Source organism: Thermobia domestica, chromosome 2, assembly GCF_964235325.1.
Source record: "Thermobia domestica chromosome 2, izTheDome1.hap1.1, whole genome shotgun sequence".
In the NCBI taxonomy this organism is placed as follows: Eukaryota; Metazoa; Arthropoda; class Insecta; order Zygentoma; family Lepismatidae; genus Thermobia; species Thermobia domestica.
Window position 1 is genome coordinate 194590372 of NC_137455.1, and position 26078 is coordinate 194616449.

The following is a 26078-nucleotide window of genomic DNA, read 5'->3' on the forward strand; positions in this document are numbered from 1 at the left end:
GGTGCGCTATGACTTCAGCCAACTGCCAAGGCCTCTTTGTTTCCATGCCAAACCGCATTGCTACTGTCCTGCAAGTTAAAGGTGGACATACCAGATATTAGGTAAGTGATAATAATATGTTGGCTTGTAAATGTATATTACCCACCCACCCCCCAAAAAAATCGTCGAATCTTTAAAATCACATTGTTATTATCATATTTTCAATTTGCTTCTATGTACCAACGCAGTCTATGGTATTTGTTTATTGTTACGAAAGAAATTCGTATATATTTTAGGTATCTTTGTGGTTAGTGTACATACGAGGAAGGCTGAAAAATAATAACTCCTACATTTTTTATGAGAAAGCGTTGAAGTTATCGGTATAAAACAACATTACCAGAACTGAAGTCTACAGAGTACAATAATTATTTTTCCACATAATCGTCCCGATGACCAATATATTTCTGCCAACTTTCATAATCCCGGAACCACAGCCTGACATAGCTTCACTGCAACGTCAGAATCAAAATGAATTCTTCTCAGATGTTCCTTAAGTTTCTTAAAAAGATGGAAATCTGGTGAAATCAGATCTGGAATGTATGCAGGATGAGGTATGACAGTGAAAGCAATGCACTGAATCTTCTCAGTTATCATTGCACTATACGAGGGCGAGCATTGTCATGCTGAATGAGAAGCTTGTAGACGAACTCTTTGAATCCGTGTTTTCAGTTTTGTAAGAATGTTACAGCATTGACCAAAAATTGATTATTGTACCATTACGCAGGACCATGGCATACTAACGTCCAGAAGACTGTGAATATGACTTTGCCTTCCGATGCCATAACTTTAAACATTTTTGGTGCAGACGATCCTTTGTTGGTTTACTCTATGGAGATGCTCTTGTTTTCAGGACCGAATGGTGTACCCAGTTTCATCACTTGTAACAATGTTCCTACACGTTCATCGCGCTAACGCAACTGTTCGTAAATGTTCATTCTGTCCTATTCCATGTCAAAAGTTCGCTTTCGCAGATGCGCCGGTTCTCTTGAATCAGTAAATCAACACAATTTCAGCGTATCTCTTCGTTGCAGTACGTGGCCTCCCACTTCGTTGTTCGTCAACCAAGCCAAGAATCGCTTCCACAGGGTTTTCTGTACGAACATGAACAGCCGAACGTCTTATTACCTTACTGATGGCTTTACAGTCGTCCTCGTAAACAGCTGTCATTTTCAGATGGATGTCAATGGGAAGCATACTTCTGCTGTGAAAAATTCGATCACCGCATGCTGTTTTAGCCGCACCAATGTAGTGTTGTTCCATGCCGCCACGTTTCTTGCTATAGCTAGAATTGTTCCCATACCTACAAGACATGAAGAGAAAAGTGTCATTAATGCAATGCAATGCTGTTCAGAGCCACATTTTTGTTTATATCATAGAAAACAAATAAGAGGCATTACTTTTCAGCATGGCGTCGTAGATTTAACTACTAGATTCTTGGATAGTGTGAAGCTTATCAATTTTTCTCCACTGTCATTACTTTGCATGTGTAACTATTAGATTTTAAGATTCTGTAAAACTTATCAATTTTCTTCCGTTGTCATTACTTTTCATGTGCATCAACTTTTCTTATCGATTGTTGGTTACAATATTTCTTCTCTCTATATATATTTCTTTATAACCATTTGAGAACTGGTCAGAAACACTTTCAGTTATTCCTAAACGTCATCCTTATTGCCATCTTCCGATTCGTCCGTCAGAGTAAAAAATATATTGCAGATCTTTTCAGTGTCGATTTCAATTTTCTTTCTTGTCTGTTTTATTTTTTGATACTCAATACATATAATGTTTAATACGATAGGAAGAACTTACCTCCATAATAGCAATATTTCGGCGCAAGAAGAACAATAAAGTTGATAATTTTAATGGTTTTCCAAGAGATACAACAGCTTTACATTTGTCTAAACCGTATTTTTCCTTTATCCTATTTAAATATAGTATTTTGGCAGCCTTTTGTTCTGCTATCGACTTCCAATAACTGTGGAAAAACAAGAAATACATAAGTTATATCCTTTTGTTATTAAATGTACAATATATAATCTTAACAATAAATAGACATAACACAAGAGAATATAATTACTTAAAGATTGAAAGGACTTATTTATATTTATAACACTCTGCTTCATGTTTCCTGAGCACAAATATCATGAATAATCAGTGTAACATTTTCAAGCCATATTTGATTTTATCTTCTGGCAGCGGCAGACTGTGAATTTTACAAACTGTAATAATTTGAAAATAAGCGTTCCCGTAAAATTGTGTGTGTTTTGAAAATCCGTTTATTCGTTTATTACAAGGTACTACAGAAAATTTAAGCAACTACCAAAGTAACGAATCATCATTGGCTGCAAAATGTAATGATGCATCATTTTCCAATGTTATACCACTATCAGTTACGAAAAATACTATACTTCAACTATCATGCAGTGTTATAAACTGAAAAATTGAACAATCGATAATGGAACTTTACATTGTCAAAATTATCAAATAATTTTTATTGTTTACATTTTATTATAAACAACAATTAAAAAATCTAACGGTATTTCTACAATTTGTCCAAACATATAGTATATTTTAACGTTGTTGTCTCTTTTTTTCACTTTTGTTTTTTGAAGGATTTTTTAATGGTTAGATGTTATTGGTTCAATTTTCTTAACGAGTATTTACTATAGCTATTTTGGAGAGTAATTTTATAAATGAACTCTAGTTGTCTATTCTTGTTTTGTTATACGATTTTGTATACCTTGAGGAAGAAATAATCCAGACTTCATCGAAATAAAATTTTTATTTATGCCAAATGTTTGGATTAATTTCTTCCTTTAAGTTTACGAAATTTTATCACAAGACAAGGGAATTGATAGACAATTAGACTTCGTTTATAAAACTATCTCCGAAAAGTCTTTAACTTTTTTAAGTACTGAAGTTATCTTTTTCATACTTACGATTGGAATTAATCATTTTGGAAATCATTACATGTATGAAAACTGACCTAAAGCTTGACGACTACTCTTAATAATACTCCATGTTTCATATAATTTGTTGAACTCTGAACTTATTAATTTCAAAAAGATTTTATTTAGTTCTCTTGTTTATATCAAATTTATTTGTATTCTTTTGTTGATAATTATACAAAATGCCTTAATTAATAACTTGAGATTGTGCCATCAGGGCAAAAATTTGTATATTATAAGGCACAAAAAACATAATTTTCTCTTCTAGATAGTTAGTCTACAAGTTTTTTTCTTTCTTTCGAAAACGAAAGATCGTGAAACACGATTAATACCTAAAATAGTTTCAACGTAATTATTACAATATTACAACATGGTGATTCTCATTTTACACATTGCACAGCTGTTCTTATTAGGTTAAGGTTGATATTTACTAAATGAGATGTTGGGTAGTACAGAAATGACACATTAATAAGGTAGGCTAGAGTTCTATCAATCATCCTTCGATGTTTTCATAGCTAAATTACTCGTATAACGTTAAAATTTTATAACTGTATCCGTACCAAGAATCTTCGCTACTTGATAATTAAATCATTTGTTTTAGCTGTAGCATGAAAGAAGAAATCACTTATATTCTTAAAGAATGTATACTGCTACCTACCATCTCCCTTGAGTCCTGTCTCCTAAAATAATCCCTGAAGAAACAGTTGATAATAACCTGGTTCAGAGTTCACATCCTGTTCAAGCGCAAATTCATAACAATAAAAAAAAGTGATACAACATGGGTAGCCTCAGTGGTTCGGAAATCAAGATTTGATTGTATTTTACTTTGGCACAGATGTATGCATATATACGACTGGCAAGCTGATGACTCCATAAGTATTCGCACACACAAATAAAAAAAAAAGAAAAAAATGCCTTAAACGAATTCCTATTTATTGAATGTATGCACATATATATGTAGTAAAAGAAAGGATACTGATGACACACAAATTTCCACTTGATAAAGCATGAATGCTTGAGCGAACAACACTACGAACACACTTCAGAAATATGAAACACTTAGTATGGCAAGAAAAAAAAAAAGCAAGATATATATGTATGGCAAATGAAAGAACTTATAATATAGCCCTTAAGGTTATTCCTTTTATCACACGCACTAAAACGCTGTTTACATTGAAGTTGGGCTTTCACTGTGAAACAGGGTAATCAGTATGGGGTTAAGTAAAGCACCAGTTTCCAGCGAGGTATTGTTGTTTCAAGAAGGACGCACTTTATAAAATTATATAGAATACATTTTGTTCACTTTCTCTGTTGAGGCTGTGTTTGTAATCACAAAAAAATTAACACTTGGTCGAAGTCATATGCATACTAGAATATAAGTAAGTTCATCCAACGTAGGCTTTTACGTGCCTTACTTTATTAACACCAAGCGCGATTTTTTTTGCTTCTGCCAACACTCGGGAAAATCCCGTCGCAATGTTTCTGGTTGGCAGTGTCTATTAAGATTTGCCATGGAAAATTCACAATTTTATATTCATACTTAATGCAAATATAGTTATGATATATTGAATAGTTCTGTCAACACGTCTTTTAGTTTCGTGGGAAACAAAGAGCTTGAGATTGCAATTAAATGAGTGTTGCAGACCAACTTTAAGAATTCAGTCTATAACTAATGAATTCTCACATGTTTGTCCAATATAAAATAGTTTAATAAAAAAGAATATAGATTGGCAATTGTGGAGATTGACTATTCCATCTGCAATTCACACAGATTACAAGCACAGTTCCCACCGTAGTTGAGATAATAAAGCGTCGATGTGTCGGACTCGCACCTGTCTATAATGTAACAATTTCGTATCTAAAAAAGTTTCCAAGCGTTGATAATCATTTATATGAAAAGTATACACAAAATTCTAATAATATTTATATTATATAAAAATTTTAGATCCCGTAACAATTCCAGAGGTAACCGAAATATACAAAATGATGTACAAAGAATCAATGCATTACATAATATACGAAATTCCAGGCAACACTGTGCTGTGCAGTGTGATATAATTGAACCTTCATATAACAGTACTTGATGGTAGATGTGGCTAGCGTGGAACGGATTAACTATTTAAGATAAAAAAAACTTCTTCCATAATAGGAGCAGAAGGGAATAATTTAAAAATACAAGCTACGTTTCCCCGCTGAATTGCTAAACTGAGTCTCTGTATTAAAAATTGTTTCATCCGCGGATCTCCTGTTTTCACAACCAGCTGTGAACCAATTTGTTTCACTAGATTCTTGCCCCTTTGCTGAAAACACCCATTGTTTCAACAGCAAAGGGAATGAAAAAATGGTCCTCTTTTAAGCATTTATATTTCAAATGTTTTTGTCTGCACGCTGTTTCTGCCGCACTTTCAGCTTCCTTAGATGTTGATACAATATGAGAAGCTGCAAAAGTATCAACACAAGTGACATCCCATACTAGACATTGCCCATTTTCCCAGGGGATTAATGTGATGCCATCTGGTCTTTTCCCATCATCCCTTGATAAACCTGATGGTTCTAAAATTGAAGGCACGTTTATGCTGGCCAAAACACGCTTTAGGATATCATTTAATTCAGCGTGATGGGACACTCTGCCTGCGCTTTTGGGACAGCTCAATGGATGCAAACACTTTTCATTGACTTGCTCCCGACAAATGCATGCAAATTTTTTACACATGGTCATGCCAAGGCGTAGAGCAACACAAAGACGAAAAGAATTGTTATCCATGAAAGTTCCAATATTCCTTGATGGAATTGATTGCAAGCATGCGCCAGATTCTTTTTCTTGTAAGGCCTTAAAGCGAGCTATATCAAATACATTATCCAAAAATAACTCTTGTTCAATAATTGATTTTAAGATTATTTTGTCCCAGCTTTTCTGTATTTCCAATGTGGATGGTATATCTTGTCCAAATAAGAACTTCCATACTTCAATTGCCTCTATCAAGTGATGAATGACCACATCATCAACGGGAATATTAAGAATGTTGGAGATGAGTGGTCTTACCCCATAACACGAAGAAACAAAAGCCGGAAGACTGAGGTCGGAGACTCTGAGGATGTTCAAACCTCCGAAACGAATTGGAAGACTAGGTTGTATCCATTGTATTTGATTCATAGATATATTTACGATAGACTCTAATGCTCTTTTCAGGCAGGCATCCATTTGGAGAAGTAGAGATGGCATATACCACGTTGAAGTAGTTCGAAGAAAATATTGTAACTTTGGTATACACATGCAATTTTTTAGAAGGAAATATGCCAAGTGAGATGGTAAACTTCTTAATCGTTCAATAACAGTTTTAAACTGATTTTAGGTACTCATTAAAAGCTATTTCGTAACCTGTTTCATGCAGTGGAGCACCTAGAAGAAATAACTGGTTCGCATTAACTGTTCGAAGACCAGGAAGAAGCTGTTGAAATTGTGATACAATAGTGGGGTCCACTTGTCCAGATGTGAAAAACAGTTCACATTTAGAAGGATTAACTTCTAAACAAATGCGTTTAGACTCTGCTAATAAAATATTCACATCCTGAAAGACAGATTGTAGGTAACCACCCAAAGTACCATCATCCAGATAAAATAAGTTTAGTTCAGATGATAATTTGAACTATAGGATGGATTGATAAGCTGAATAGCATTGGGCCAGCGGGATCTCCTTTATGGCAACCGACCTGGACAGTATGGTTTTCTCTTCAAAAAACAACATTGATGGACAAGCATAGCTTTGCCAGAAAAAGGGGTAGGTGGTAGGGAGCTGTTGCTTTATTTCACTTAACATGATATCACGTTCCACCGTATTAAAGGCATTTTTATAGTCTATTTTGAGAATGACGTGCTGTGAATTTTCATGGTTCTTGATAAAAGTTCGAGTTGAATGAATAATTGCTTAACACCCTCTTTTCGTTGCGAACCCTAATTGGTTGGGCTGAAAATAGGAAGAGCATTGCTGATAAACACTGGAGCATGTGACCTTAGAAGCCAATCTTCTTAAGGTGCAACCTACAGCTATAGGACGAATTCCGCCTTCTTTCTTACGGTGTGCACAAAGTGTGGTTCCAAAGAAATATTTTCGCATATATTGAGGCACTCTTCCACACCGTCTTAGCAGCAAAAGACAATAATACACAAATTAATCTTAGTAACCAAAATCATGAGTTGGTAATTTCACTAAAAAAAAAAAAAAAAAAAAAATTTGCTGTTTCGAAGCACTCTGCTAATGAAGACTAAGAATGCCATTTAGTTCAATGAAGAATGGTTTCTTTGTATTATCGACGGCGCCAGTCTGTCTAGAGAACACCTGTGTGCAGAGAAAAGAAGTAGTTTCTCACCGGCTCTAAAGCGTTCAGAGCAAAGTAAGAAAATAACTTTTTCTTTCACTTGAATAAAATAATAATTTTGCGTGATGATTAAAAATCGGCGAAAATATACAGTTTGTCCAATAAGTGAGTTGTTATGGTCGACCTGACGGTCATAATACAGAAGTCTCTACGGTTACTTTTACTGAACTCTTCCAAGTCTACGATTATGTTATGATAATACAGTAATTATAAGAATATATAAAATATGGCTATGTTAATGATTACATCGAAACTCTATGATATATATATATATATATATATATATATATATATATATATATATATATATATATATATATATCTTAACAGAGTAAATTTTATTTGTTACAATAACAATACGGACATTATTTCTTCCTTATAAGCACATCTAAGAACACAGATTATCTGTAGCCATCGTATTTGTTCCAAAATAAACAAATCGGACAGCTTGACAACAATATTTCTCGGGTCTTTAACGATTTTGAGCAACTAAGTAAAATCTGTAGATAATGTTGCTACCACTCCCAAATTTACCGGTATTAGCCATGACTTCCAAGAATTTATATTTATCCAAACTGGATTCAAAACATTCTTCATGACATAGTCAAAGTGATTGTCAGCCTCCTAGGATGTCTCTACTTCCGTCTAATTGTGTGTTATAGAAGAATAATCTCGTCCAGTTCTTTACCATGAGGTAATGATCATAAGACCGATGACACATTCCCGCGCTGGATGGCGATGCTGATACGTTGGAAAAGGAATGCAGTAGCTTGGGGGTCACCAGTTTTGATTGCTATTCGATGACCAACTTCATTAATGAAATTAGATCCTTCGTGACCCCAAGACCCACTGGTTTCTATTGCTACTGTTACAAACCAATATTTGTCCAATAAGTTTGAGTATTTTAGTCTTTTGTCTGATTCTCTGTGAACGGCGACGAGGCCTGCCTAAATTGAAGAATGGGATAAGTTGGAAGGAGCAAACGTATCGGAACATGTGAAATCCTAGACTAGTGCTTTTCCATTTTTCCACGGTACCAAGGTCATGCCATCAGGCCTTTTACCATCAGAGCGGCAACAACCATTTGGTTCTTTTATTGAAGGAACTCTCGCTGAAACGAGGGCTCTACAAATAAAGTCGTTTACAATATGATGTCGAGATTGTTTTGCCGCACTTTTTTTTTTTTTTTTTTTTTTTACATGAAAGACCATGTAATCCTTTATTATCAACATATGCGTTGCAAGCAGGACAAAAGTGAGGCTCACATATAGCATATATATAAAATAGCGTGTGATTAAATGATGCATTATAGGAAGTATATTAGTATGCCTATGTATTAATAAAACTCATTAATCAGCATGGCAAGGAGATAATCCGTTACTGGGGAAGCGCAGAATATATTCTTTAAGCTGTTGTATTGGTTCCTTGGACTATAGCATTGTAATTCACACTTCTCTCGCTAAATAAATGGTCTCTCTTTGTTAGTGAAGTAAAGAATGTCTGTCTTGGAGTTATTGTTTTGGTATTCTGACGCTTAAGTATTTTACTGTTAAAATATCTTATCTGAGTAATGGGATCTCTTTCATGCATATTAGGAACTGCGTTCATCGAAATCCAATCATAACAGGATAATTGTTACGAGAAAATGAGAGGTTCACACAGATCCGGCGTTACCAGTATCAACCAACATCTTTAGAGCGACTTCTCTGTGAAGGACTTATGTTCGAATACCTTGTTTCTTTGAGTGAAACTCAAAAGAAAGAAACGGAACTGCGTCATAACATCAAATGGAAATGACAACGAGAAGAAAAACAAGCATGTAAAAATAACAGTTCAAAAAATAATCGTGAAGTAATGTTGACAAGAACCAAGACAACGAAATATCAGTTTTTTAGAAAACGTCACAACGCACCACGCTTTTAATTTTTCATATAAATTAGTATATTGAAATGCATACCTTAACATTTCGCAGTTTAATTACCATGAAAACTATCGAAATGAGAATATTTGATTCACAGATTTTACTTTTTTATTCCCATTCGGTGTTGCATTTGAATTTCCAACGTTAAGTTTTACAAGATTATCTGGTCCAAAACTAATGTATTTCTATTGAAATATTCCTTCGCTCCAAATTGTTAAATGTATCACTTTTTCTGGAGTGCTATTTAATTATTAAAAGTAAAACTTCAGTAGCTTAAAAATGTCTAAAAATAAGAATGGCAAAAGTAAAAAATAAAGTATTTGAAATCCAAATATAATTATGTAATTAAACAATAATATAAAAACAAACAAATGCTTTAAAAACGAAAGGAGAAAGTAAGAAAGAAGATACTCATTTAAGATCAATTTACCAACCTTTCTCTTTCTCCAAGATGTTCAAAGTATTCATCATAAAATCGTGTCCAGCGTAAAATGTTTCCTTTCATTTCGGGATTTTGTTTCTTGAAATATCTCATCTTTTGTTTAAGTTTACTCCAAAATCCGTAAGTTCCTATGAATCTGGTAGGATGCACTTCAGCCAAAGTTTCAAAAATGCAATTCTGCAGGGGTAAATGTCTCAGTTTGTATTTTAATATGAAAACTATAGTTTATAATAATTTAGTTATGTAACTTACATAATTATCTAAGGTTAAATATTTTGAAGAGAGACGAGAACATTTAAACATCGCTATTTTTCCTCAAGAGAGACGGGAACTTCAATAGCTGCACACAGCAACAATATACAACAACATTCTCGAAGCTACGTCTGCAGTCAGCAGTCCTATCACGTGTCGACATCCAGTTAATGCGGTTGTGCATTTTTCAGCTTCGCAAACCAACTGTTTTGTGTAGAAGTTGTAAGGAAATCAATTCTGCACTAAAGAGTCCAGAAGTAAGTTTGTTTTTATATCTGAGTTTGTATTTTCATTTAATTCAAGCAAAGACAACGGTTGGTTTTATGTTCGTTATGTGGTCCGGGAACTTTTCTACCAAAGAGCTACCTAGATAAGAGACAAGCGATTATGAAGAGCCCATTGTTGACGATGTCAACTAAATCTGCAGTTTAAATACGAATAGGTCACGTGGAAAATGAGCCCTTACTTCTTACGTTAGATATTCGTTGCATGCGCCGAGTACAGAACACGTCGATATTTACGTTTCCAGATAAGGTAGACTTGAATGAAGTAGAAAAATTACATGTAATTTTTAATCTTCTGCAATCTAATAGGGCAGGTGACACAGCCCGAACAGCAGTGATCAAATATTTTAATTTTGACTTCACAAGGAAATACAATACAAGACATTAAACACAGTAAGGAGTCAAAGTGTTCCTTTTGATATGCACTTATGACCAAATTGGCTTCTTTTTAAATTTTTCCCATTCGTATTCAAATCTCCCCTGTTAGTGGCACAAATTTAAATATCGCGCACTTGTTAATTTATTGTCTTTAATGTCCAGATAACTGACACTTTTTCCAACAATAGTTATTTTCTGTTACAAGAAACTACGCTTTTGATTCGTGCTGTAAATCTGCATGAAAGGAGCTATTAAATAGCAATAAAATTTATTAAGGTAAAAAGTTCAAATGGCAGCTGTAAATTATATTTTGATTACAATGAAGTAATTTATTTACTAAATGCTTTCAAAACATTTCGAGAAAACATGTCAACTCTTTCAAAACATTTTTCAGTAAATGAATGTAAAACTGCATTAGTGATGTCCAATAAATATCTAAACTTAAATTTCTAACAACTAGAAAATTGGAATTACTTAAATTATTTTATAGATATAATTCCCTGTTACAACTTTTTTTTCTTTCAGCTGTCTACCAGCTTATGTTCCGCTAGTATAGAATTCTAGTGGCTGATCTTTGAACTATTGGACAACTACTTGTATCACTGTGTGAAACTTTTGTAGTTCAAGGTCCTCCTTCATAGGGCTATATATGTGACAATCATTTAGACGTAAGTCAGTACTGTAGAATCAGAGCGACAGTACCTATCAATGTAATTAGTCAGTAACTGCCAGTTTTAGCACCCGTATGTGGGTGGCCTTGAGTTATCGTGTTGTAGAATGACATCTTCCGATAAGAACTCTGTTCGTGTTTTGTATCTGATTTTCCGAACTTTTTTCACAATATACCAGTGTGGAGTTGTACCCAGGGTTTACATTTTTCCATTTTTAAGAAACCACATACACCATTCTTGTGGCCGTTAAATATCGTTTGCCATATCTCTACATATACTGCTGCTGTGCAAAATTGGCAGAGTTCATATCTAAATTGCATCGATGCTTTCTTTGTTTCAGACATGAAGTAATGCAGTCATGACTCATCAGTTATAACGATGTGGTACAGAAAATCGATATCTTCCCATTCGTGCCGAGTTAACAATTTTCACAAATCGTAATTATTGTGGCTTTTAGCCAAAATTCCAGTTGTTTCGGCATCCATCTACTACTAATAATAATCATGACTTTTCGTTCATTGACCCATTGATTATTTAAAATAACCTGTTCAACACTGTATATAGCTTCACTAAAAATTTTCATTTGTGCACCGACCTTTATTGAGGTCATTCCCGGTGGCGTTCGAAGAAGCGTTTATACAGTACAATTTAAATAGTGGTGAAAGTACAAGAGTTTCAAATTTTCTTTCATCAAAAGTTTCATCACCACACGCTGTTACTGCACTGACGTCAATTGGTCTGATGCTATCTTGAAGAAGTCTGATGCTATAGTGCAAGAAAGTAGGTACATGTGCAACCTTTACCATTATACGAGAAATGATCAGAAAGTAAGGTTACAAAGCCTGCAGTGAAACGTTAGTATATATTATTTCCAACCAACAGATAGTATATGCATTAGGTTAGTTTTCGACATAACCTCAATATCGGTCGAGGCACTCATCGCATCATGGCATGAGTTAAAAATTGTGTCCTTGCGTGTTCAGCCACGTTGACACGAAGTGTTTCACCTCCCCGTCTGAAGCGAAGCGACGGCCTCCGAGATTCTCCTTCAAGTGCAGGAACAGATGAAAGTCGCTTGGAGCGAGGTCCGGGCTGTAGAGAAGAGGGCTGTGTATCCTCCACGCGAACTGTGTTCAAATCTGTTGATGTGTTGGGTCGGCCACAGCGCTCCTCGTCGGTGACGTTTTCTCTACCAGCTGCAGACCTTCGACATTATTCTGCGACCTGCTGACGAGACATTACAGTTTCTCCATAAACCTTTACCAACTGCCGGTGAATTTCAGCCGCGGTTACATATTTTGTCCACAGATCGAACAAATGAGCGGTCTTCTTCGCGAAATCAGTTTTCAAACGAGTCGCAATGTATGTTTACCTACAACTAGCGCCGTAGGTGGCGGATGGCTGAAACTCTGCACAGTTGCCAACTCCAAGGATTAAAATTATCACGCACTCCTCATTTCTCTATAAGAGACGAAACTCCAGAAATATCGGCCTTGTAACTTTAGTTTCTGATCTTCCCTCGTATATTAGATGTGTACTGTTCATTTCCAAATGAATAAACCAAGCATAAGGTACTTTCTCTAGTACATTTTTGCCAGCCCTGGCTTTATCATAAATCTCAACATCATGTACTTTCCGATTTATATATATGGAAAGGAAGCTTTTAAAAAACATTGAAAAGGACAAAACATTAATTTTTGTTATTTTAACATTGAGCCTACAACTCTTATTTGATGCACAGGGAAGATTTTGCAATATCGTGTAGTCATAATGCTTGTTGTGCCTTTCTGTCCAAGATTATCTGGCTTCTCTCGCTCTTCAGTCCGCCTATTGCGAATAGTTTTAGAGTTGCACAGGGGAATGCATATGTGTGTGTCTCGTAAAACGCTTGCTATCCATAATCACAAACTCTTTGACACGTAAGTATTGTACACTCCTAGTGTGACGTCATATGAGAAGAGGAAAACAAAGAAGTCGAACACAACGAATTCACAATTCATTCCCTTCAGAAACAACTGGAATCGAATCCACGCGAATTTCAATTCTACATCAGCTATCCATACTTTGAGTCACTGTTTTACAAGTTAGTAAGGTTTACAAAACTATGAGAATGGGAAATTATTATAGAGTCGATCGATGCTTTTTATAGAGTCCATTGATTCATCCATGACGTACTGTACCTCTGCGAGTACTATGAACATCATTTGTTACAGACCGGTAAGTTTCAAAGAAGTGTTCTACATTTTTGAATTTACAATGCTTATGCCTTATGCTGTGTTGTAAAACTTGTTGCAAAAGGGGGGATGTAATTTTTGTTCAAATTTCCAAAAGAAAAAGGGTAAATGAAATAAAGATAAAAAATGTAAAGAAAGATATCTACTAGAAATCCAATATGAAAAGTGAACTGTCTTATTATGTCTACCCAACAGCTAGTTTGTTTCGAAGAGAAAAATATAACTTTTGGAATCTTGCACTTCTGTTGGCACTGGAAATGACAAAATTACTTCATTCATACATAGTTTCCGAATTTAATAACTTTCGTGTTCGGGTTATCCGGACAAAAGCATGATATTTACCAGATGCACCTCGTAGATATTAATTATTACGAGGACGCTCTAAAAGTATCTGAGAAAAGAGAATTTTCACTTGCTGAAAAAAGAAAGAAGGGAATATTTCGAAATGAAAAATACGTAGGCTTCCATCTTCAAGACTAATTTCAATTATAAGGAACATTAAAAGTCAATGCTCTTTACTAATGTAGAGAATTTTTAATTTTCTATTGTTTTAAGGCGTTTAAATCCAGCAACGCTTAAAATAAAAGTAAAACTTAAATTCTAGAAATTGAAATTTTCCTTACACTTTTGATGCTTAGAACTAAAAATGTGAAAAATTGCTTTTACTAAATTCTTTTCTGCTGGGTTCAAATATAATTACATTCGTGCTTCACAGTTAACAAACAATTGTGAATTCTGTATCTGTTGTAGTCAAATGAAATATAAAATATTTACATAATATTAGTTATCATTATATATATTCGAAAGAACACCTGTCAAACATGAATTCCTGATTCTTATAGCAATTTAATATATCTACTAGTAATAAGTTTAGAAAATTAATATATATATATATATATATATATATATATATATATATATATATATATATATATATATATATATATATATATATATATATATATATATATATATATATATATATATATTAGTTCAAAATTAAAGTTGAATTATAAGTAGTAACTTACCTTTTCTGAGAAATAAACGCATGCACCAATAAGCATGGATACATACATATCTATAAGCTGGAAAACAAGATGAGTGAAAGTAAAATTAATGATTCAGGAAAGAAGTTTCACGTGGTAAGTATTAAATCCAAATATATATATACCGAGCGAGTCAAAAGTCTCTTGCTATAGGCCAACTCGGTAACTATTGAAGATATGAAAAAATGATAAGAGAGCATTTTGATTGCCAAGTGGTGGAATTTTCGTAATCGTGTAACGGACCAAAATTTCTGGGTTCGCTCCGTTACAGACGTTTTAAACATTTTAAGAAAGTGTTTCATGTCATCTCCCAGATTAATTAGTTAATTAACTAGCAAATTTTAAGTTGGAGACTTATTTTCTTTTGCAAAGATATTTTATATCAAGAAAGGACATAAAACATATAGATTTGGATTATTTTAACATTTAAAATTATACTCATTATTGAATCTCTTTCATTTCAATTATGAATATCTTTATGTATTTGAGTATTGTAATATAGTATAATCTAATTATCTTTCCTTACTATTGTAAATATATTTACGATGTGACAATTAGGATTCAACATATTAGAATAGAAGAAAAGAAAGATAAATATGTATATGCTGTTGTTGAAAAATGAAGAAGTAAGATATATATATAATTATGTAACAACAACAAATTGTAGTTAATAAATGTCGTTAAAATTGAAATAGTTTGATGAACAACGATTCTGTTCATTTCAATTAATAGTTAGTGCTAGTGCTATAAAGTGTTGGAATTTTATTGTGAAAAGAATAGCTTTACAAATATGTTTGCGTAAATCAGCTTCAAGTCCCTTCAACTTGTCCTTTACCTCACCTTAAAATATAATCATCTTTATATTTCTGGTATATTTATGTACAGGCGTTCTAACTGTTCAAGTAATTTAATAAAATGCTAATAAGTGAGTTAAGTTTTGACGTTGAAGCTGTCGTTTCTTTCGGTGGATAGAATCTGCTTCTTTGTTCTTTCATTTGCTCCCCTTTCTGTTCTCCTTGGTCCAGGGTATTTCACGCTCCAGATTATTTCATTCCATCTTGTCCTTCACTGACGTGGCAACTTGTAGTTTTCTTTATTATTGGGTGCTATACCAATGTCGACCTTAAACGGCTGGTCCGATTACGAAAATTCCACCATTTTAGATTGACAACTCACACTTTACAATCAAAGTGCTCTCTTATAATTTTTTCATATCTTCAATAGTTACCGAGTTGGCCTATGGCAAGGGACATTTGACTCGCTCGGTTGCTCGCCATTCAGTTGTTACGGCATCCTTCGACATAAACTTAATGAAACCCTGCTGATAACGTGTTGATTAAATTTTAAGAAAACAATTGATTATACTTAATTGAGTCGTCCAGTTCCAAAACGGCTGTTGTCCATTTATATTAAATCGCAGAAAACTAAGAAAAACTGTAGGATTGATGCGTTTTGCAGAACTGGAAATATTTGAGGATGTTCAAGTTTTTCACATGAATACATTGAAGTATTCCCAGTTCTACAAAGCATGTAGATCCTACATTTTCTTCCTAAGTTTTCTGGGATTTACTGTAAATGAATAAGAGCCGTTTTGGAACTGGGCGACTCAATTATAACTTCGTAAATCTGAAGTACATAAATCTCCAATATATGTTGTTTAATGATGTTAAATCTGTTAATTGGAACTGGTGATAATAATAACTCCAAATGGTGCCAGTTTTATTTTAGAAAGAGTTTCTACTTTTCTTTCGGGGAATATTTATATATATATATATATAAAAAAACAAAGAATTTACATGAGTTAACAATGGCTTGAAATACAGTTTTGAAACTCTGAGGTGAAATTTTAATAATGTTTAGAAATACAGGTAATTCTAATTATACTGTATGTATATTGTTTGTTAAAATTAGAAAATATCAGAACCCAACCTGTACTAAATCTCAGTTGAAAAAATAAATATGTTTAATAATGTTTTTCAGATATAATATTTTGCCAATATTGTACAGGGTGTCCGAGAAGTCCTTCCCTGATTACAGAAATTGATAACTCAGGCCCGAAATAAGATAGAAATATGAAACTGGTGTTGAATTGTTTACAAACTATAAAAGTTTTGGTCACATCAGTACACTTCCACATGAGCACCCTTGGTAGCACGTAGCACATCTAGGCGATATTCAATTTCCATCCACACATTAGCCAACATCACTGGAGGGATCGATGCAACGACTGTGGTTATTCGTTGCTGCAGGATTTCAAGATCTGGTACACGTGTTCGGTAGACCTCATCCTATCAAAAACTTTTATAGTTTGTAAACAATTCAACACCAGTTTCATATTTCTATCTTATTTCTAGCCTGAGTTATCAATTTCTGTAATCAGGGAAGGACTTCTCGGACACCCTGTATATTTATATAATACACACACACACACACACACACACACACATATATATATATATATATATATATATATATATATATATATATAATTCTCAACTTCTAGCTTGTAATTCTATTGCTTACTATTTTTCTCTGACTATGAACCATGGTGTCTACCAGTCAGGGAAAGTCAGGGAATTTGTGTGGTCAGGGTATTTCATTATGTGTCAGGGAAAAATCTTTCTCAGGACCTCTATAATGGGAACTAGCCTAAGGCTAGCTGGGCAACATTGGTCGTCATGCAATACATAGTCACTCTGCAAGTAAAGGGCACCAGAAGATTTCTGCCACACTACGTACTAAGTCACAACCAAAGATATTCGAGGTTTTTCGTGGGCAGCCACAAGTCATTTTTAGCAAACCGCGACTCTCCACAAAGTATAGAGATCACTCATCCTGAAAAAGTGAAGTTGCCAGCAAGTAGTTCTATCCAGGTGGCCAATAACTCATCAGAAGCATCAACATCACAGAATCCATGTTTGAAGGTCAAATTCTCGTATTTTGTTTCAACAGAAAGCACAAAAAGCAGAGATATTATGGGCGCTAAAAGTTGTTATGAGTCTCTTTTCATTAAGATCGGTGGACAGTTGTTCTGAGTTGTTTAAAAAATATTCTCTGACAGGCAAATAGCTAGCGAATTCGAAATGAAGAAAGACAAACTTTCTTATACTATTGTGTATGGTCTTGCACCATTCTTCAAGGATCAGTTAACAGAATCTTTGAGGCGTGTTAATGAATATGTTGTGTGTTTCGATGAGTTTTTGAGCAAAGTAGTTGAACGTGATCAAATGAATCTGCATCTCCGTTTTGGAATGATAAAACAGACACAGTTGGGACAAGATACTTGAATTCAGTTTTTCTTAATGATGCGAGTGCTGAACACCTGCTGAATGATTTCAAGAAGTCCGTTTGTGAGTTAGATATTCATCAGGTCCTCCAAGTTTCTATGGATGGTCCTAATGTTAACAAGTTCCTGGAGCTACTGCAGGAAGACATGAAGGATGATGAAAGTGGTCGTGCTGTGGTACTAATTGGAAGCCGTGGTCTGCATATTATACATGGAGCATTTCGTTTTGCGTTCAAGAAAGTGAAATGGGAAATAGAAGAGTTCTTATTTGCAATGTACAACCTCTTCAAGTATTCACCTGCAAGAAGAGGAGACTATGTTGATTGTTCCGGTTCATATATTTTTCCTAAGAAGTTTTGCAGGACACACTGGCTGGAAAGTGTATCTGCAGCCAGTCGAGCACTTGAAATATTATCTAAGATTAGAAAGTATTGCAGCCAGTAAAAGCCAACATGTAAAAGCTACAAAATTGTAACACTTGCCTTGGAATCACAATTTCTTGAAGCAAGGTTGGGCTTCTTTCTTTCTGTGGCTGCACAGTTGGAACTTTTGTTGGTTGCTCTTCAGACAGACAAACCAGTAGTACCATTTTTATATACAGACCTGACGTGTGTGATGAAGAATTTAATGATGAGGTTCCTGAAGTCATCTGTTATCAGTGAACCAGTGAAAAAATAGATGTGTTGAAAAAGAAAACCAGCTTCTTTACCATGAGTATGAATTGGATTTGCTGCAAAAGCTGCCCTGAAGAAAGCGAAAGTAAGTGAAAGGGAACATTTAGAATTCCGTAAGGAATGCGGCACCATTTTGGCAGCTCTGATTGGTAAGATTAAGGATCGTAGTCCCCTGAAATATCCGTTAGCCAAAGGATTCACTGCTTTCAATCCTGAAATTATCGTTACCCAACCAACATTGTCAATACAAAGATTGTCTGTTGCTCTTGAAGTTTTAGTTTCAAAAAAGCAAATTACAGCAATTACAGCAGATGAAGTAAAGAGGCAGTACACATCTTTCGTAGAGTCCCCAACCTTGAAAGTTAATTTGGAGTCCTTTTCAAGAAAAGCAGATAGGTTAGATCAGTTATACTCACAACTATTCAAAGGCAAAGAGGAATATAAGCAACTGTATCATTTTGTGCAGAAATACCTTATTATATCTCATGGAAACGCTTCTATTAAGTCTGTCTTCTCAGAAAACAAAGATATCTTATCACCTAATTTTCAAAAAGTGTCACTTATTGCACAACGTCTAGTGTATGATAGTGTTCATAAATTGGGGGCATTCTGAACATCGAAATTACGAAGCCCATGATATATTATGTGCGAAATACATCACAAAAAAGAAAGGAAGCATTAGCAGAAAGTCATCTTTAGAAGCAACAACTGAAGGACGAACAATCAGAGCGAAAACGAACGGCTTAAAAAATCAAAGAACTTGAAGCTACGAAAGCCACACTTCAAGAAAACACTGACCAGGAGATTGCTAACTTAGACAACCAGATAGAAGTTTGCAGAAACTGTGAAGAACCTGACTAACGTTGTGGAGTGCATGTAAATACATTATTAAGGTTGTATATTTGTTCGTGAACATTTAATACTACTCACTGAGAGTTATGTATGTATGTGGAAAATTGTATAACGTCTGTGATAATGGTCCCAGTTGATCGTCTGTGTAAGCAAGAAAGTCATTGTATAGTAAAAACCACTTCCAAAAGTTTGTAAATGTCTGTAATGTTTGTTGAAATGTATGTAAATACAGTTTTAAGGTTGTATATATGTTCGTGAACATTTAATAGTACTCAGTGTAAGTTATGTATGTATGTGGAAAATTGTATAACGTCTGTGATAATGGTCTAAGTTAACCATCTGTATAAACAAGAAAGTTATTGTATAGGAAAACTCATTTCTAAAATTTTTACATTTAAATTCTATTATGGTGTGATGACTAAATAAAAATAAATAGGAGTGGAAAGGGTGGCTGTGAGGGGTGAAGGAAGGCCACTAAAATAGTTATAAATTACAGATAAATGAATTGGTTCGTTTGTACGTTTGTAGAATATTGTATAAGCATATAAACAATGACGAAAACCTACAATTCACTTTAAATATAAGTTATTTTTCATGAGTTATACTAAAAAAAAGATAGCGACAGAGTCAGGAAAAATTATAATTTTGTCAGGGAATTTTATTATACTTGCTTGGTAAACACCCTGTGAATGTAACTTTGCTTTAGAATTTTCAATATCAATTTTCATTCCCTTACATGGACTCTCTTTTTCATCTTTTCTTTTAATTCCAACTTTGATAACACTCAAAATGAATATTACGAGTTTATGTAGTTTATGTATTGATAATTATATAACAATTATATAGTTTATTTGAACAAATAATATTAGTTTTGGAGTTCTTATAAAATTATGTTCAGCCATGTTTCGTTAATTTTGATACTAATTTTATCAAGGTATATTAATACGTTTCGAATTTATTTTAACTACATAGTTTAAGTTGCTTGAAGACGAACATAACCCTGGTACGTAAAAAAGAAGTAAAAGCAAATGAATTAAGATGGTAGGTGGATTTAAAAAAGGTTAACTCAATTATTACAAGTAATAATCTACAAATTTGAAAATTTTTATAAGGTATTATCTATACGAGTATATGTAAATTTTCAAAAATTAATTCCATTTTACAATATTATTTATTCAAATAAATTACTTTAAACGAAACGTAACTTTAAATGCTACGTAAAACAGAGTTTGTAGTATTAATTTTTCAAATTCATTCATTATTTTATGAAATGGAACCCATTCATGAATCTTTATTTTATCTATTGTTAACAATATTCGCGTATATATTTTAGTCAACAATATTTTAATATCCATAATTATAGAACTGAAATGTCAGTATTTTATAAAATAGTGACCAAGTAATTTATTTTAGTTTACAAAGACTCATATAGAAAAATAATATATTTGTTTTGTTGCATGTTAAAATTAATTTCAGAATCAAAACAATTTATCTGTTTCACATTTAAATCAATTAAAAACTGTTGGAAAATAAGCTCTTTCTTTTAAGGAAAAATCATTCAAACGAAAGGTATTAGTAAAACGAAAAATGTACAAAAAAGTAATGACAAACACCTGTTACAGTTTATATTCAGTATTGATCAACTGATTAAATAGAAGTGAATGAAGAAATGAAATGTCAAGGATTCGTCAGTAAGCAATATCCTGGATTCACCGGTGAGTAATATTCTATTTTTGTCTGATTTTTTCTTCTTCCCAAATCATTAAAAAGTAATCATATTTACAATTTTGCCAATAACAAAATTCTACGCTAGCTTCTAAAGATAATTAAAATGTTTAGAAATATAACAAATCCTCTTGAGATCCAGTAAAATTCGCTAAGAGAATTAGCTACCTGTTATAACGCTATCGTTATATCTCTCAATCAACACTCGTATATGGAACAGGACTTCTTGGAATTAGTGCGCACCAAGACAGAATTCTTAGAATTCAAAATGCTACAAACTCTCTCGCTCACAAGTTTCTATGTGTATGTTTGCGTCTGCCCATCTACTCTTCTCTTCGTACGACCAAATACGCACAAAAGACGCGGCTCAGCTTGCCTTTTTTCCCTACCTTTGGAAGCTGAATTCCTAAGCTACGGCAATGTCGGACTATACGTCATAATGTGCATTTTTTGCAGTAATCATTAATTATTTACATTACTGTGTTTAGATGTGATTAATATGTTCTCAATAACTTTATAACTAATCAGTTAATTCTAATTAGTGAAGTAACCACTTAAAAGTTAAATGTTTTTTGGGAACTATCTTTCGTCCTATCAGTGTATTCCTATGCCTTCATTGTGACAAAAATTTGGCTCTCACAAGGAGGTTGAAAGTGGGAGGCCAGCAATGAACAAAGATGGATCATTTTGTATTGCTTCCCACTTGACTTTAATTTGTTTTACAATTACAGTGAAGTGAATTCACTCCTATAGCAAATAGAGAATGGAACAATTCACATTATTTTCCAGTTAATTCTATGTATGTGGTAACTATAGTAATCTAAGAATTCTCAATGTAGCATATGAAATTCACATCACCACTAGTTACTTAACATGAAGAATGGCATTCCAAAAGTTTTTGACGTTAGAATACTCCGAAAATTTTACTTGCCCATCAAATAGTGCAACAAAGATGAAACACAGCAACTTTTGTTAATCAAAACTAATTATGGAACCAGCATGTGGGAGGAGTGAAAGGATTTCAACAATTTGTGCATCAGATCCTCAGATCCTCATCGTCAGTGAACAGTGTTCATGACTATGTTATCAATTGTTCGACTTTCGAAACCGAGAATACGTGCGCGGAAATATTAATATTCGGTCGTTGCGAAATACGGAGCCACATTATTACAACTTGAAAAGTATTTTAGTGCTTGTAAAATGTGAAGTGCCACAATAATTAAATAGTTCGAAATATATCTATCAAATGTATGTTTTGTGTGTGTTCATTGATATTCAAGTGACGTAAAAGTGTGCATGCTATATAAAAATATTTTGTGTTAGAGGATAAGTATTATGCATGTATTTTATTTATTATGTTTGCAGTTTCAGCATTGCAACAGTTAGTATTGTTTTTCACGGAATAAATGAAAAAGAAATACATATCGCACCCAACGTTCCCCGAACACTGACCGTACACTGGGTAACCACGAATGGAACGATTAGCTGATTCAGCTGAGGTGGAAGCGGGAAATAATCATGAACACAGTATATATCAAAAGTCCATGGTTCAAATCCTGAGTTTCACCAGTTTTGTTCTCAGTTGGTTAATGTTTACTTGTGGGTTGGTATTTCTTAGTCCAAGACTGTGTTTTCTTTCATGAATCAGTACAAGGACGTTCAGGGATCAAACCCGATACCATTACATCTGTTCATACAAATAGTAGCCCACAGGAAACGAACCCAAATACGCTCATACTGTCTAACTTATTCTCATCTTTCATGTGGTAATAAAAGTATTATGTAATTCTTAAATCCGTTATTACCTATTTCTTCGGAAACAGATGATTTCCTAACGAAAATATAAAAGATTATCTTCACATCTTAAATGTTTACTGTAATTCATCCATTACGTACTAGTTAATAAATAATTAATAAAATCCTGAATATTCTAAAACACTTTCGAAATTTGAAATCAATTCGTTAGTTTTCTAACTAACTCGAAATAAATTAACATGATAGCTTGATTAAATGTGTTCTGCACGAAGTCTCAATTTATTTAAATTAGCCATGAAACTAAGTTGTATTTTAAGATAAAATTACGCGTGATATTTTCAATAAAAATTTCAAGAATAGAATAACTTTTCTTTTATAGTTAGACAAATAAATGACGGCGATAACCTTTATTTATTCTTCAAAGTAAATAACAGCTATGGATTTGCGTATTTTCGCAAATACATATAAATTCTTATGTATTTGTGGACAAAGTTATATTGCCTTTTCAAATTGACAGTAGTAGGAATATAAGTGTGATAAAAATAAACTGATTTAATAATCGATGGCCTTGGTTTGTCAGTATGAGTTCTATAACACAAGGATTGTATTATGATTTCTCTTGTCGTTTCCATTTCACATACGATCTGGACAAAGAAATGGTAAATTTTTGTCACTAACTTCCCATATTGGAAGCAACCTACGGTTATTCTACGTTGAAAGTCACTGAACTCTGCTGATCTACCAATCACATTATTACTTATTCGCAACTAGTAACGTAACACGCTATAAGTAGCAGTAGTGTTTCGGGACATCAATCATAAAGGTCATGTAACAATATTAATAAGCAGAACTTTGGTTTATTCTGAGCCAAAAAAAAAACTAGATAGGTTTTAAAAGGGCTGACAGTTCAATGTCATAGAACCTAATATATTAAGCTCTACAGGCTAAGAAGACCCACTATGTTAACCTATAATCTATACAGAACTCCAATAATCAACAGTATGATACTGATATCTATCCCATACAAGTGTTTTGTTACAATTTTCCGACAAGTGCAGCAATTTAAATTAGTTTTGTTCGATACAGAGAGATCTTTACCACGGGACTTATTCCGCAGTTGCCAGCAAATAATAATAATAATAATAATAATAATAATAATAATAATAATAATAATAATAATAATAATAATAATAATAATAAATAAAATACATTGCTAACAATTGTAATTGATTTCGAAAGTTTTGCCTCAATTTATTTGCAAAAGGACACTTTTCATTACATAAAAATGAAAGGGATCTATAATGTTACATGCTAAGGACACTGTTTTGGATTTTTAGTCCATTGTACTTGCTAAAATGAATTTAAAGCTTCTATTCCCCTTTCTTCTTGGGTCAGCAATATCTCGATTGGTGCGATGCATATTTTCATTCTTCCCTATTCTGAGCTACTATTTAATTATCCTTGTAGTTTTTCATTCTTGCATTTGTATTATTTGACTCGTATATTTCAATCCCAGCCTTTCTCTGGGTATTTTCTCTTCTACCATTCCCTTCATAGCCAATAGCATGATTTCTCCAACTCTCATAGTGTGTTCAATCATCTTGGCTCTTCCTTTCGAAATTGAATTCAGTATACTCTTTTCCTTCCTGCCAGTTCTAGTAGTCTTTCATTTGATACCTTATCCTCACATCTCATTTTTAGGAGAATATGGTATTTTGTGCCCAAGTGGGTAATGCGTGTGCTTTCTGTGATAGTAGTTCCCAGTTCGATCCCCGGTGATGAGCCTACTTGCCTATCATTTGGATCCCACTTTACACAATAAGTCCCATCTGTATAATCTTAATGTTGCTGTAAACAAACGTTGAAAACTTCAGTCAATCAGTGAAGAACACTAATACACAACTCCTAAGTATGTATACTCAGTGAATATACTACAGATAGTTCAATCAAGACGTCGAAGATAGACAGAACGTATCACTTGCATGAAATATATGCGAAGCGTATAATTTTAGTTGGAAATCACATGAGAGAAAGACCTTTGGATAAAGAGGTACGAGGATAATATAAAGAAGAATCTTAGAACAATTGATAATGACAACCGTGATTGAATTAGATTCATTGTCGAGTATTTTAGACCTGCGGCGATGAACAGTCAGAGTTCTTAAGTCAAAGAGTTCTTAAAGAGAGAATTAGTACCAGATTAAAATCATCTTCCTTCATAAAGAGAATACTTGCACATATATAATAACGAATTAAAAATAAAAGAGGAAATATACCCTGTAGATAAAAAAATTATGTTGATTGTAAATGGTTACATCACTGGTGAAATTACTGATCAGTGACGTACGCAGAATTCTATCAAGCGAGGTGTTCAAGCACTCAATTATCCTCTCAGGACAATCGTGATTTTTGAGTATATATATATATATATATATATATATATATATATATATATATATATATATATATATATATATATATAGGTAGGTAGTAAATGTTTGTTTGTTTCCATGACATCTTTCTCAAGGGAAATTAAAGTCCCCTATTGCGTACGCAACTACTGGTGACAATATACGAGAAAAGGAGTATTGCGAGAAAGCATTTCTTCACAAACTTCATATAGCTTATTACAAATCGTCTGACTATTGACACCAGAGGTTAGTCGTGTTTTTGGTGATCACACAAAGTATTTTAAATCCTCTGTTGATAATAAGCTGGACAATTTCTTTATTAAAGCAACTATAGTGACACTAATATTAAAATATAACATTATCTTTCATTTATTACTAAATGGACCGAGTGTGCAATTTATACTTAGAGTGAACAGTAAATAATCAGTTACATAACCAAACTTCAGAAGACTGAACTTATTTTAGACATACCTGTACTGTTATATTGCTTAAAGGAAGATAACTTATGAAAATCTCATTATCCTGCGAAGTTACAAAATATTCAGCAAGATTATTTGCAACAAAAGTAATATTATCTTGGCTGAACATTACACCAACTGGAGAACCATCGTGTCCAGGCTAAAAAGGCCAAAAAAGCATGAAATAATTTAATCTGTGAGTAAGTGCATAACGCAGTTGGCAACTGTGTGCATCTCTAATTTACCCTATCATTATTCCTCCCTTCCTTTTCATTAAATGCTATTGCATTAATTCAAATATTACATTTTTATTCCTCAGGAGGTT

General features: G+C 33.5%; 1 protein-coding gene across 5 annotated transcripts in view; it reads right to left on the bottom strand.

Annotated features, from left to right (window-relative positions):
- LOC145678343 (very long-chain-fatty-acid--CoA ligase bubblegum-like) overlaps window positions 1–26078 on the bottom strand; it is a 140798-nt gene that overhangs the window by 40743 nt on the left and 73977 nt on the right. For all 5 annotated transcript variants that reach the window (XM_081748381.1, XM_081748380.1, XM_081748378.1 and 2 more), the window contains 4 exons: window positions 25767–25913; window positions 14575–14631; window positions 9720–9904; window positions 1849–2014 (listed from right to left, as the gene is read on the bottom strand). In XM_081748381.1, the coding sequence (XP_081604507.1) occupies window positions 1849–2014; window positions 9720–9904; window positions 14575–14631; window positions 25767–25913 (555 nt within the window). The remainder of the gene's footprint in view (window positions 1–1848; window positions 2015–9719; window positions 9905–14574; window positions 14632–25766; window positions 25914–26078) is intronic.